General features: G+C 38.7%; 1 protein-coding gene across 1 annotated transcript in view; it reads left to right on the top strand.

Moving 5' to 3' along the window:
• The window catches only part of b4galnt4a (beta-1,4-N-acetyl-galactosaminyl transferase 4a), a 192563-nt gene extending 182520 nt beyond the window's left edge, over positions 1 to 10043 (top strand). Inside the window, exons 15-20 of the mRNA XM_036575784.1 lie at positions 1890 to 2233; positions 3895 to 4048; positions 4184 to 4256; positions 4814 to 4967; positions 6224 to 6350; positions 8085 to 10043. Of these exons, the coding sequence (XP_036431677.1) occupies positions 1890 to 2233; positions 3895 to 4048; positions 4184 to 4256; positions 4814 to 4967; positions 6224 to 6350; positions 8085 to 8199 (967 nt within the window). The 3' untranslated portion in view covers positions 8200 to 10043. The remainder of the gene's footprint in view (positions 1 to 1889; positions 2234 to 3894; positions 4049 to 4183; positions 4257 to 4813; positions 4968 to 6223; positions 6351 to 8084) is intronic.
• Positions 10044 to 13121: the final 3078 nt, after the last annotated feature.

The following is a 13121-nucleotide window of genomic DNA, read 5'->3' as shown; positions in this document are numbered from 1 at the left end:
ACACAGACACTGAGGGATTTTTCATAAAGAAACACAAAAGTAGTTTCACATGCTACATAAAAATTGTACAAGTTTAAAATTTACTTTTCACATATAGAAACTGAGCAGCAAAATTGTGGTGGTGATGTCATAACCATGAACACATTTACATTCAGTTTTTTGCAGCTTAGCCCCCCTTTCACAGTGAAGTTATAAGGAGTGTTTCAGCCTGAGGCTTAACAAGGCACAAAACCCAGAAGCCAATCAGAACAGAGGTCATTTATATAAATTTTAATAGCCTTAAAAACACAGTAACAAAACAGCCCATGTAGTTAGGAGTGTTAAAGGAAGACTGTAAAAAAGGTTTATAAAATCTGTTCAGTGTTCTGTGGTAAGCTTTTTGCCCAGGAGCACTGGTGCTCCTGATTTGAAATAGACAGGAGCACACAGAAAAATCTGTGAGCTCAAACTTAATAAGATCTTATTTATTCCCTGTTTTCTTTGTTCCTCCTCTCAGTCAGAGAGACATGGTCCAAGCCGTTAGGGATTCCGTGAACAACATTAGGGACTATCATTTTCAGTTATTCAGTATTTATTATGTGCTTGCAGTTTCTTTCACTTCATCTGTGTCCCTGCCTTTTATCTAATCAACACACAGTGTGTCTTTGTACCAGCAGTTCTTATAAATTTGACCTAAAAGCCTGTTTACTGGGCAGCCATGTCTTACACTAACATCTTGATAGTTTCACATTTATTGAAGTGTTTTATAATATAATATGTTTTTGTGTGTTAATTAAATAGTAGACTAAGATTTTTTGAAAAGCAAAAGATAGATAATGTTGATAACTAAGTTTAGAATTTAAAACTGTAATGTGACAGAATTAGGCAGGATTAAAAACACTGATGAGGCTTTACTAGTTTGTGGGAGTTATGAAATCATTGTCACACAAAAGTTCAAGGTCAAATCCAAAACAATACAAAACCAGAAGATCACAGTCATAACCAAGGATCAGGCAAAAAGACAGAATTGTAATAAACAGACCAAAAGTCAAAAAACAGGAAAACAGACCACATGATTCACAGAACAGGTGAAAATACTCAGTAATCAGGCATAGCTGATCTTGGAAATGTTGTGTGTCGAGACAGGGTCATGTGATCATCCGAGGGGTTCTGGGAATTGGAGTCCTTGCTGAAGGAATGCATGACAAAAAAGTCAATACTACTGAGTGGAGAGGTGTTTGTGAACTGAAAGAGTCTATTCTTATTCTTATTATCTGAGTCAGTTGACCTCAGCAAAGGATAAAATGTCAATCTATTAGCAGTCCTTAACCAGCTATGCAAGTTTGTTGGCAGTTTAGTTAGGCTTCTGGTGACATGTGCGATGATATAAGTAGGCTTATAAACTAAAGAAACAATATTTGGATTTGATTTTATTGCTGAAATATATCTTTAAAAAACTGGGGGAACAGAATACTAGAAGGTTGTAAATAATTACAAACAGGTTAAGTGGGGTTATCTACACAGAGTTTCCCAGGTTATAAGCTAGAGTAAGTTAGATAAGTTTTTTAAGTTAGATTACATCGCTTAAAAACAATGCAACATTTCGGAAAAATAAAAATAAAGCAACTTTGGTTAAACTAGATGTCAGTTAACATGTTTTGGTTGTTGTGAATTGACTCCTTTGTAAAGTATTTTTGAAACTTTAAAAAATCACTGCCTGCTTCCAGTCCTTTGGCTTGTAGCGTATGTGGAATGATGCTGCTGTGACAGATATGTATGTGTGTGTATGGAGTGTGAAGTAGTGATGGGAGCCCAGCTGTGTTTACTCAGATGACACAACTGACACAAATGATGCCAGTGCCACCTCTGCCATTTAGTCACGCACTCATGTTCTCATTGTGTCACTGCAGTATCTACACTCTGCTGCGGATCATAAACGTGGAGAAGAGGCGTGACTCAGCGCGTGGGAACCGTTACCTGATTGAGCTGGAGCTGATGGAGCGTGGGCGGAGTGTGGTGCGACTGTCTGAGTATGTCTACCTCTTACTGCACCGTGGCCGGCTGGAAGACAGCCTGGAGACCAGCGACGGAGTGACCGCTTCTCCTCCTTCAGCACCCCAAACACCCTCTGCTCCATCCTCCACTCAGCCCCGTGCCACTCCACAGTGGGGCACTGTCTATGCCAAGCCTCTGCTCTGCCAGCCCGTCATGCTGCAGTGGAAACATGATGTCATGGTGCACTTCGTGGTGCCTGGTGAGTGCGGGGGGGGGGTGGGTTGGGGGGTGTACAAATATATTTTTTGGGGGTTTCTAGAACATCATCTGGTTACACTCACAACCCATTGCATTTCTCAGTGTGAAGTGGCTATTGCACTACAGAAGCACTCTGTTTGAGAGACAGGGTGGGAGTCTCCATGAGAATCCGTGTAATCAAGTATAAGTTCAGGACGACATGACATTCAGTGCTAGAATTTTAGTATATTGGATGTGATTAGAGTCTTACATAATCAGATTTCTCGCTGTAACAGTGCTGTCCTACAGTTTCATGAACATGAGGGAGCTGATATGAAATTTCGCTGTTATGCTTCATATTTTCCCCTCCTGTAATTCCTTCCTATTCCGATAGATGTGTAAACGTGTACACATCCCAGTATGTCATTATCATTTTGCTGTACATTTTATTCACATTACTAATCTACAGATTAATTCCATATTTACCAATGACATATTGCATATTAACTACATAGTTATATCTGTAATAATTACCTTGTAATTAATGTTATGAGTTACATTTACATTAAGTTTACTTTAGCATCAACCTGTTACAGTCTTCTATTTGTTTCAGTGTCAAAAAATTACAGACCACTCGGCAAACACTAAAGATTCACCAAAAGGTTGGCCACAAACATTTCAGCCAAAAAGGATCAAAAGTGGCAAAGGTTTTAAGCCAAAGGTGAAAAAAGGCCAAAATTGTGGCTGAAATAAAGCAAAATATTAATAGGATTACAATGTGTCTCAAAATCTTACATTTAGCAAATTATCTGAATGATTATGAAAACAAGAAATAGGTATTAAAACACTGTTTTTGTTTTCTTCAATCTCCTGTGCTGGTCAGACATGTCCGAATAGTTTAAGCAGCAGCAGTCAAACAGTGCAAAGGTTCACAGTTCACTGTTTTTATGAGAGACTTTGAACAAGAGATTTGTAGAGACTATAAAGATCATAAAGAGGGCTAGAACTTGCCCATTACAGGTTTGATACCATTTGAAACATGATATCTTGCACGATATGCAGAATGCAGTAAAACACCAGAAGCAGAAAGGAAAGTTCACCACCTGTAGGATTGGATTTTGTGGCACATACTTTAGCCTACATACTACATACTGTAATCATTTTAGTATTTTTATAGTAGTTTTTATGTCTAGTATATTAACTTAAAAGCATAAATACAAAACTTCCCATTTTCAGTTTAAGTTCTCAGCCAGGTGTGTGTTGAATTTCGATTTCAGTTTCAGGCAGGAATTTTCATTTCAGTGCATCACTAATAAAAACATAAAAGAAAGTTTTTCTTACTGTGAAACAAGACACACACAACAATAACTTTTCATCAAAGTCAAATCATAATAATATATTTCCTTTTCTACTAAGAAACACAAATATGGCATGGAATAAAAGTGTACAATCTGCACTTTGAACAGAATTTCTCTGCTTTTTCAATGAGCTATGAGTGAGAAATTACTAAATAAAATGTGAGAAAAATCAAGGTATTAATGCCATGCTGTTCCTCAGTTTGGCATGACTCTACACTTGATGCTTTGCATCTTTCTTTATTAGTGTGTAAAAAACATGGTACTAAAAACATAGTCAGCTTGTGTGTATGATATTGTGGTGATGGGGTCTCCCCCGTCTCTGCAGTGAAGAACCAGGCTCGCTGGGTTCAGCAGTTCATCAGTGATATGGAGCTCCTGCACCGTGAGACCAAAGACGACAACTTCAACATCATCATCGTGGACTTCCAGAGCGACGACATGGACATAGAGCAAGCTCTGAGAGAGAGCTCTGTACCCAGGTATCCTCACACAGAAACACAAACATACCTGCTTAAGCATGAACCACACACTGACCTCCTCTTGTAAACATGCTCTGACTGAGCACTTGTGCTATATAGAATTTTTCCATTGTCTTTGCTGTGGCCTCTATGCAGGTATGACTATCTCAGGAGGGAGGGCAACTTTGAACGTTCCGCTGGTCTGCAAATTGGAGTGGACACTATTGAGGTAAAGGAACACTAAAGGACACTTCTGAGGAGGTTTTACATATTCTCGCTGTCCAAAGGAAAACAAGTATCTCCAAACTGGTAACTTTACAGGAGAGGGCAAAAAAAGTTCCTAATTTGAAATGTAATTTAATGTAAAGAGGTTTTCAAGTGATTTTGGAGCATTTCTATCGGTCCATTCACCCAGTCTGACCAAAAACACTCCTTCTTACTTCATTGTGAGGTTAAACTGCTGTAGGCTGAATGGGCAGTTTTCACGACATTAAAATCAATCAATTAAAATGGTCTGTTTATGCAGCTTAGTTTCCCATAAAGACTGGAGAGTTAATGGTACATTTTGAAATTTCAATATTGTTTATATAATACATTAAACTCTTTAATTTGAAAATAAAGCCAGGAAAATTAGATTTTCCTTAAATAGGCCCTTTAAATAGCGCTTGAGAATATAAAGGAGACAGAAGTGAGGGAGGTATAAAACCTCAGTGTGATGAGAAATTACTGTCTAATTAAACCACTGATTTGCACCTGATTATGGTTGCCCTGCATTGTGTCTCGCAGGACAGTCACAGTATCGTGTTCCTGTGTGACCTGCACATTCACTTTCCCCTGAACATCCTGGAGAGCATCAGGAAGCACTGTGTGGAGGGCAGACTGGCCTTCGCTCCCATCGTCATGAGACTGGGCTGTGGGAGCTCCCCGCAAGAGCCAGATGGTAACATGCACACAGACACAGTTTAACACAGCAGCATGCAGACCAATTAAGCCACACTGCTTGATAAGATCTGCTTTTGAAAGTGAGAAAATTTGTTTGACATTAATTCACAGCACTTGCATACACAAACGCACATAAAATAGATCTTCACCACAAAGACTAAGATGTTTATGAATAGGTTAAAATAAATTGGTTAACAAAATGGGCCTAAATGATAGAAAGAACAAGGCTGATTTTCTCCCAGTCTCCTCAAGATATTGATGACTGCACTCGCTTGCATTAGAAGTATAGGTAATGAGGGGCCTGAGAGGGGCTAGGCCTTCCTACTTGAAAGCCAGACCTTTCACAGATGTGGCAATGAATGTCACCGTCCATCACACAGTAGGTACGGAAAGATGGCAATATGTAAACACAGCATTAGCCTGCGCCAATGTTTTTGCTAGATAGTGAGTGTTGCGCTAGTTCCTATAGGCTACTTAACTAGTTAATAAGCAGCAGAAGTATAAAATGGAAGTGGAAAAAATGGAGATACATTTTTTTTTAGAACAACAGTATAATTTACATGAATGTCGCAACCACTAATTTTAATAGATGCTACATGTGCACAGCAGGATTAGATATGTATTAATTTACACCTTATAACATGAATATACAGTATAAAAACTCAAAGCCATTGTTCACAGTAACAAGTCTTTCCTTTTTTTAGAAATGAGAATGCATTGTTTTTTTTTTCTTTTAGTTCCTGCATCCTGGGATCATTTAAACACATTCAATTAGCTGGATTGAACTTGTGCTTTGCATGTGCGTGTATAGACTAAGGGTTTTATGAACACGGCTCTGTTGGAAATGAGTCTTTGGCCTCAGAGGGACTTGCCCTGTTGAAATGAATGGATGTAGGTAATAGCTGAGTAATTCAGCATGAAGCTCCAGCACACTCTACATGACTTGATGTCAAGGCTCAGCTATAATAGGACCACACGCACACACACACACACACACACACACACACAGAAATGTGGAGCAGCCACTCAAACCCCGTCGTGCCTTTAAATCAGCTCAATGCACTTTATCTTAATTCATGATGGCGCTCACGTCGGTTGCCCCGACACACAGATAAACAAATGCACATATGCGAAACACAGTGACTGATGTTAAATCTTGGATGTTTGCAATGCTCTTTGTGTTCTTTGTCATTATTAGCCTTATCATGGGCTAGAGGACGCTGTTCAATTAGTTGCTTATGTGCTTCTATCCAGGCTACTGGGAGGTGAACGGCTTTGGCCTCTTTGGAATCTTTAAGTCTGACTTTGATAAAATCGGTGGCATGAACACAGAGGAGTTTAAAGACCGGTGGGGAGGAGAGGACTGGGAGCTGCTGGACAGGTATGTTTTGGAGAAATGGAAAGATTGTAGTGAATGTGGAAAAATGGGGTCAAATAATTGCAGTAATACAGACAGAAACTGCCCTACATTTTGATAGAGAAGGCTTCCTATGTAGGCAGCACGATTTGTGGTATCATGTCACAAGAGACAACTATAAAATTATTATTTAAACTCTCTATTTGTTAATGGGTAATTGTCTTGTAAATAACACAGTCACTGTTGTTCTATATATTCTTCTGTTTCTTTCTTTTATGTAGGTTTATTGGGAAATGCTTTGGCAATAATGTAACTTGTAACATTTATGTTAATTAAGTACTGCTGGACTGACAATCTTTGCCAAGGTTTACATATCGTTTCTGTCATATTAAATTCTGATACCTCGGTGGAGTTTACACTATTTGACAACACCAGTCGCCCTTTACAAAAATGCTCCAAAATGAATTGGAATAATATCTCGTTCCATTAAGGTTTATTAAAATTAAAATTCCTTCTCCTATAAAATTACCATTCAGGGATATTAAGTTTTCTCACAGCCACAACAGTATGTAAACTGTCAAATGCTTTTAGCCAGTGCAAAGCTGTTTCTGCGTGCTTGCTTCCTGGCTTTAAGCCTAATAGATACAAGGCCTCTCTCACTCTCCATTCTGTCCCTCTCAGAATAGATTTATTGGCATTACTGCAAGTACAGTACTGCCAAAGCACTGTAACAGTGCCTTGCGACCCTCTCACTCTCTCTCACTCTCTCTCACTCTCTTCTCTCGCAATGTGTCTTCTCATCTCTCTATCTTGATCTCTCTTTGTCTCTTTCTCTCATCTCTCTCTTTTTGTCTCTTTGTCATTCTTTCATCTCTCTCTGTCTCAATCTTTCTCTGTATCAATCTTGATAACTCTTTCTTGTGCTCACTCTCCTCCTCTCATCTCTATCTTGATCATTTTTTCACTGATCTCTCTTACTATCTCAACCTTTCTTTCTCTCTGACTCTGTCTCTGTCATTCTTTAATCTCTTTTTCTTTTTCTCTCTCTATCACTATCTCAATCTTTCTGTCTCTGTCTCTCTGCCATTCTTTCTTTATCTCAATGGTCTTTCTCTCTCTCTTTTCCTCTTCCTATCCTCTCTCTCTCTCTGCTCTCTCTCTTTCTTTCTCTCCTCTCTCTTTATACCATCTTGCTATCTGTCATTTATCATCTCTCTCTCTCTATCTTTCTCTATCTTGATCTCTCTCCCTGTCTCTCTCTCTCTCTGTCTCCCTCACTCCTCCTCTTATCCTTCTCTCTATCTTTCTCTTTCTCTCATTTCTCTCCTCTCTCACTGTCTATTTCAATCTTTCTTTCTATGTTTCTCTTTATGTCTGTTTCTGTCATTCTTTCATCTCCCTTTTTATCTCAATCTTTCTCTATCTCAATCTTGACCTCTCTCTTCCTCTTCTCTCTATATCTCGGCCTTTCTCTTTTTGCTTTCCTCTCTTTCTCCCTGTCATCTTTCTCTCCTCTTTCCCTCTTCCTCTAATCTTTCTCCTTCTCTCTATCTCAATGTTTCTCTTTCTGTCATTCGTTCATCTCTCTCTTGGTCTGAAATCTTCTCTCTTTTCCTCTCATCTCTCTCCTTATCTCAATCTTTCTCTTTCTCGTTCACTTTCTTTCGTCTCTTTCCTCCCTCTCTCTTCCTCTTATCTCTCTCTTGATCTTTCTCTTTCTCTGTCTCTCATCCCCCTCTTCTCTCCCTCTCTCTTCAGGGTGTTGCAGAACGGTCTGGAGGTGGAGAGGCTGAGATTGCGGAACTTCTTCCACTACTACCACTCCAAACGGGGGATGTGGAACTCACAGACAAAAAAGAGCCCAAAGGGCTAGAGCTCAGCCTACAAGGAGAAAGAGAGAGACTTCAGATGGACTTGTGGGCTCCCTTCATCAGCCTCCTGCCCCTGTGTCTCTCAAGACTCTTATGAACCATGCAGGAGGGACACAGTGCTGGCCTGGCTAGCTTTGTGCCCACGCGTCAAGCCAACAACACTCACAGGAGTAAAAGAAACTCTTTTCCCATGTAGTGAGTGTGTGTGTGTGTCTGTGTGTGTGTGTGTGTGTGTGTGATAGAGAGAGAGAGAGAGAGAGAGAGAGAGAGAGAGAGATTCTCTGTTTGTTAGGAGAGGATTTCTTTTTTATACTTGAGATAACCAAGCCTGGAGATTTATACTGAAACGGGCTGCAGTGACAGTTCAGTCTGTCTGTGTTAGTGTCAGGGCGCTGGCACAGAGAAACAAGTAATGTGTTCAGTTTACTTAGTTCAGATGTTTACATCATTTACACATGAATGAAATATAACACAGTGTTGTCCTTCAGTTCACACACATTTGGCAATAGTTGTGTGGCTGCAGTGTATCTTATTCATGTGGAAATGAGGTTCTCATTTACAGAAGTAAATTCAGTGCATCACTTTTTTTTAGTGCAGAGCTTAAAGATGTCAAATGAAAATTACAAAAGGGATATTATAATGAGTTGCTTAATGTGTGCCTCATAATGATGTTAATATGAAGGTAACTGTTTAGAAGCTTAGCTGTTTGGGTATGTCAGTATGTAGGTACGTCCTCCGTGGGTGTAAGAGGTTTTTTTTGTAATATTATTACAGCACTGATTCCTGTTGAAGTGCAAGCAGGTAACTGTATGTATTCCTTGATTCGTATAATCTGTCCTGTTTCTTGCCATCTCCAGCAGAGGGCGACTAAAGCTGATGAAAATGCACTAGTGTTGGTGGCAACCTGCTTTTTCTCCCCTGTATACACTGAACAGCCTGCTGGTTTTTCATTAGAGATCCTGCTGATAGTCAAACTGCTGACCCTCATGCTCCTGGACACAGTTGGAGATGGGAACTGCTGAGAAACAGATGGAGCTTTTCTCTTCTGTTTGTCTGTCTATATATTTGTTTTGTTGTACGTACTTCAGGCTACTTATTAGGGGTGGGCGATATGTCAACATAATATAATTATCATGGTAAATCATGTCACTGTAAGAATTTGTGGGCTTTGACAACAATAACCCACTGCATGTTTCACTGAAAATAGGTTCAGGAGAGGCTCCAAAGTGGTATAGCTGTCTGAAGTTTTGCTCTATTATGGGAAGATCGTGAGTTTGAATCTCAAAAATGTCGAGAGCCCAAAATATAACCGACTGTGCTTAATTGGGTTGTGTTTGAATGGTTGTTCTGCGCAGTATATTGTGTCCAGAAATATCCAGATATCCCTTCTAATTGGTGATTTTAGCTACTTTAAGGTGCACTCATTGCTGACCCAATTGGGCACACATGGCTTGTACCATTTCCATAGAAAAGCATTGCCAATAAATTGGGATGCTCTGGAGCAGCCACAAATGACCCTAAGGTCACCATGCTCAATGGCAAGCATCAGCTAGAAGGGTAAACAGTGCCCCCAGTATTGGGCTGTAGAGCAGTGGGACTGCATTCTCTATAGCCCCTGTATCAAACACAAGGCCTGCAGGCTGTGACACAGTCCTATTTGGCCTACAAAATTATTTCAATCTTCTATTCTTATTAGCCCGTTTCACCCTGAGCTGCACTACAGTCCCCAGCATGCACTGCAACATAGTGTGTGCTCTGACCCCCTTCCCCCAACAACAATCTATGGGCCAGTGGTTACACGAAAAGAAAAGATGTCTCATGTCTAGTTTAAGCAAATAGACAGTTTTAAAAAACTACCTAAAACAATTTTTTTTTATTTAGATTTATTTTTTAATAAGTATTCAATGCCTATTTTGCTATTTCAGTTTAGGCATATTTTGAATAAACAGTGGCAGATGTTTAGTAAAAATAAAATAAAAACACAGCTGGCCCACAGGTTTGTTGAAATTTTTTAATACAGCCTTTTTAGTGGTTAAGATTGACACCCCTGATCTATTAGTGATGGAGCTCCATCCAATACATTTAGGGTGAGTTGGAATGACATTTGTAATCTAGAACTAATCATTCAACATCTGTACCTGGTGTTCTTGGCTAAATGCAGTCAGATCCTAACAGCAACGTTCCAACATCTAGTGTAAAGCCTTCCCAGAAGAGTAGAAGTTATTACTGCAGCAAAGGGGGGACAAACTCCATATAAATACCCTGGATTTCAGAAAAAGAAGTTGGGTTACCTATATGTCCACAAACTTTTAGACATGCTGTGTATAAGAAACACTGGAAAAAATTAATGCAGTTTCTGACAGCATTTTTTTAAATGTGGCAACATTAGTACATTTAGTCTAATTATCAAACTAATGAACAAAAAAATGAAATACTGTATGGATTGTCTGTCATGAAAAGTGATTATTATATTTGTGCCATATTGCCCACTTCTACTATTTATTAAGAGCAGATGGGGAACTGAGTCTAGAGATCTGGTTCTCAGATGCTTCCAGATGGTTCTAGACTGATTACAAACTTTACTCAAACTGCGCTTTGATCTAGGAGTCATACTGTATTCATCTGACCCATTGGAGTGCTGATCTAGTATCCCGTTTTGTCTTGACATTCTAATATATATTGAGGGGGCTGATATCAGGCCAGTCCACTTTATAGGGTCTGTTGTGTGCCAAGCGCTGGGCTTAATCTTGCTCTGAGAGACTGTTTGAGACTCTCTTCTTTGTGCAGTATCCACTTATAGAGACTTTTGCAGTGGGACCACGCTGCTGTCCCCTGTGTGTGCCTTTCTGTTAAGGTGTTTTGATGGGCTGCCTATGGCAAGCCGGGTGTTACAATTTGTCAAGTAATTTACAATGGGAGTCTGCAGAAAGCCTCATATCTGTCATACAGTCAAAGCTGAAGGTTTTATCGCAGGAATGGGTGTCTGAGATTCACAAGAAAATAGAGGCATCACTGGATTATCTGGCAGCTGCATCCAAAGAGGACCCTGATGCAGTAACTGCAGAGTTTCATGGCCTTTATTTTCAAAGCGAGCAGTATTTACACTGACTGGAATGGCTCAGGTGCTATTGATGTATGGAACTGATCAGCATTGTGCAGTTCCATAGACTACAACTTTTAATGGAAACAAAAGCTAAAACTCTGTTTACACACTGCTGAATTCAACATGTACGGTGGTTTTGACCTCCAGTAAGTAATGCTACATATGTCCACAACTGTCCAACCCATTTTTGAGGTTATGAAATTCATCCAGATCTCTTTGGCCCTTCCCTTTTTTCCGAGTCCACCACACCTGCAGACTCCGTCAGTTTCAGAAACCAGAGGAGGAGAGCAAATGAGTATAAGACTTTAAACAGGGATCTACATTCCAAAGTAATTTCTGTGAAATTGTTGTGTAGAGAAATTTAAGAATGTATTGTATTATTTTTTATTTTCAGCCTTTTTGGTTATTTTTGGAAAAATAAAGTTTTATGCTGAACTATGCTGAAATGCTGTAGATGTTCCTGTATTATTAAATGGTTTTATATATATATATATATATATATATATATATATATATATATATATATATATATATATATATATAATTCCTATATTATTAAACTTGTTCTTACATAATTTCACCAATTTTTGAAATTTCCTGTAAAATTACATTATTAAGTTGATATAAACAAAATTGATTGTTATGAGGCCATTCTGGCAAAACTCTGCCAATCCAGAGGTGTTAACAGTGGTGGTAATAGGGCTGTCTGGAGCATCTGGAGCGTTTAGCTCCATTAAAAGCTGCATTACAAGTTTTTACACAAAACAGTTATGAATATGCTGAATATGCTATGATAGTACTGAGGTTGGCTTCTGGCCTGAAGCATTTACCCCACCATCCAAAAAATTGTTTTGTTGTTTTTTGTTTTTTTTGTTTTTTTTTAGAAAAATTGAATTCTGTGTTTGGTAATTTCTCTGAAATGCACCATTTCACATCAAATCTCACTGGATAGGACTAAATTAGAATTCCTCTTGAAGTGTAATTCAGAATCCTACAGTTCTGTTGTTCTCCATTAGAGGGCACTCCACTCAAACATTTCCCATACAGTCTTGGCGTTCTGGCCAAAAGTCCATCAGAAAGTTCCATAAGTAGCTAATATCTCCCATCTCTACAGGAAAAAACGAAGACTTTATTAAGTCCAGTTCTATGATTCGATCTTTGTAGCTCGATGTGCTCCATTAGATTAGGATTAAAGTTACTGTACAGTTTGTATAATGATTCATAAACATAAGCAAGACTAAGTGTGGTTTAATCAGAGCAATTAATCTCTGTTCCCTCAGAGGACTTTCTGGAGATGAAAAACAACCACAACCTTTCTACTCAAGTAGTCAGGATTAGTTCAGACTTCAGATTCAGCCACAGTACATTAGTCACAGATCATTTGACAATCCTGGTTTGTGCTGGTTGCTTCTGTAAACATATTACTCTGCAGGTGGAGGAGGCAGTCAAGACCCACACAGGTAAAAAAAAAAAAAATTGACTTTAAGAACAAAAATAGAACTAAAAATAGTCAAAAGCCTCTTTCAAATCTGTCCTTTCTCAGTGCCTGTTTCTACATGAATGAGGGACAATGGTGGATACAAATAAATAAATAACAATAAAAAATTAATTAAAAACTAGTAAGAAGTTGAGTACAGGGTATATTTGTCCAGAAAACAGTTGTAAAAATAAATACAAATTTAAAGATACAAAAAAGTAATATCAAGACTGTAAGTAAACATGAGTTTTGAAAAAGTAATTTTACTACTGATAATTATTTTGAAGAAAATAATCTGTCCTATGAAATGTTTTTGGTGGAAACTTCCAATCCAAATTTTATGA

The sequence above is a fragment of the Colossoma macropomum genome, unplaced genomic scaffold (assembly GCF_904425465.1).
Source record: "Colossoma macropomum unplaced genomic scaffold, Colossoma_macropomum, whole genome shotgun sequence".
Lineage (NCBI taxonomy): Eukaryota > Metazoa > Chordata > Actinopteri > Characiformes > Serrasalmidae > Colossoma > Colossoma macropomum.
Note: the sequence above shows the minus strand (reverse complement) of the source record. Positions and strands in the feature narration are given on the sequence as shown.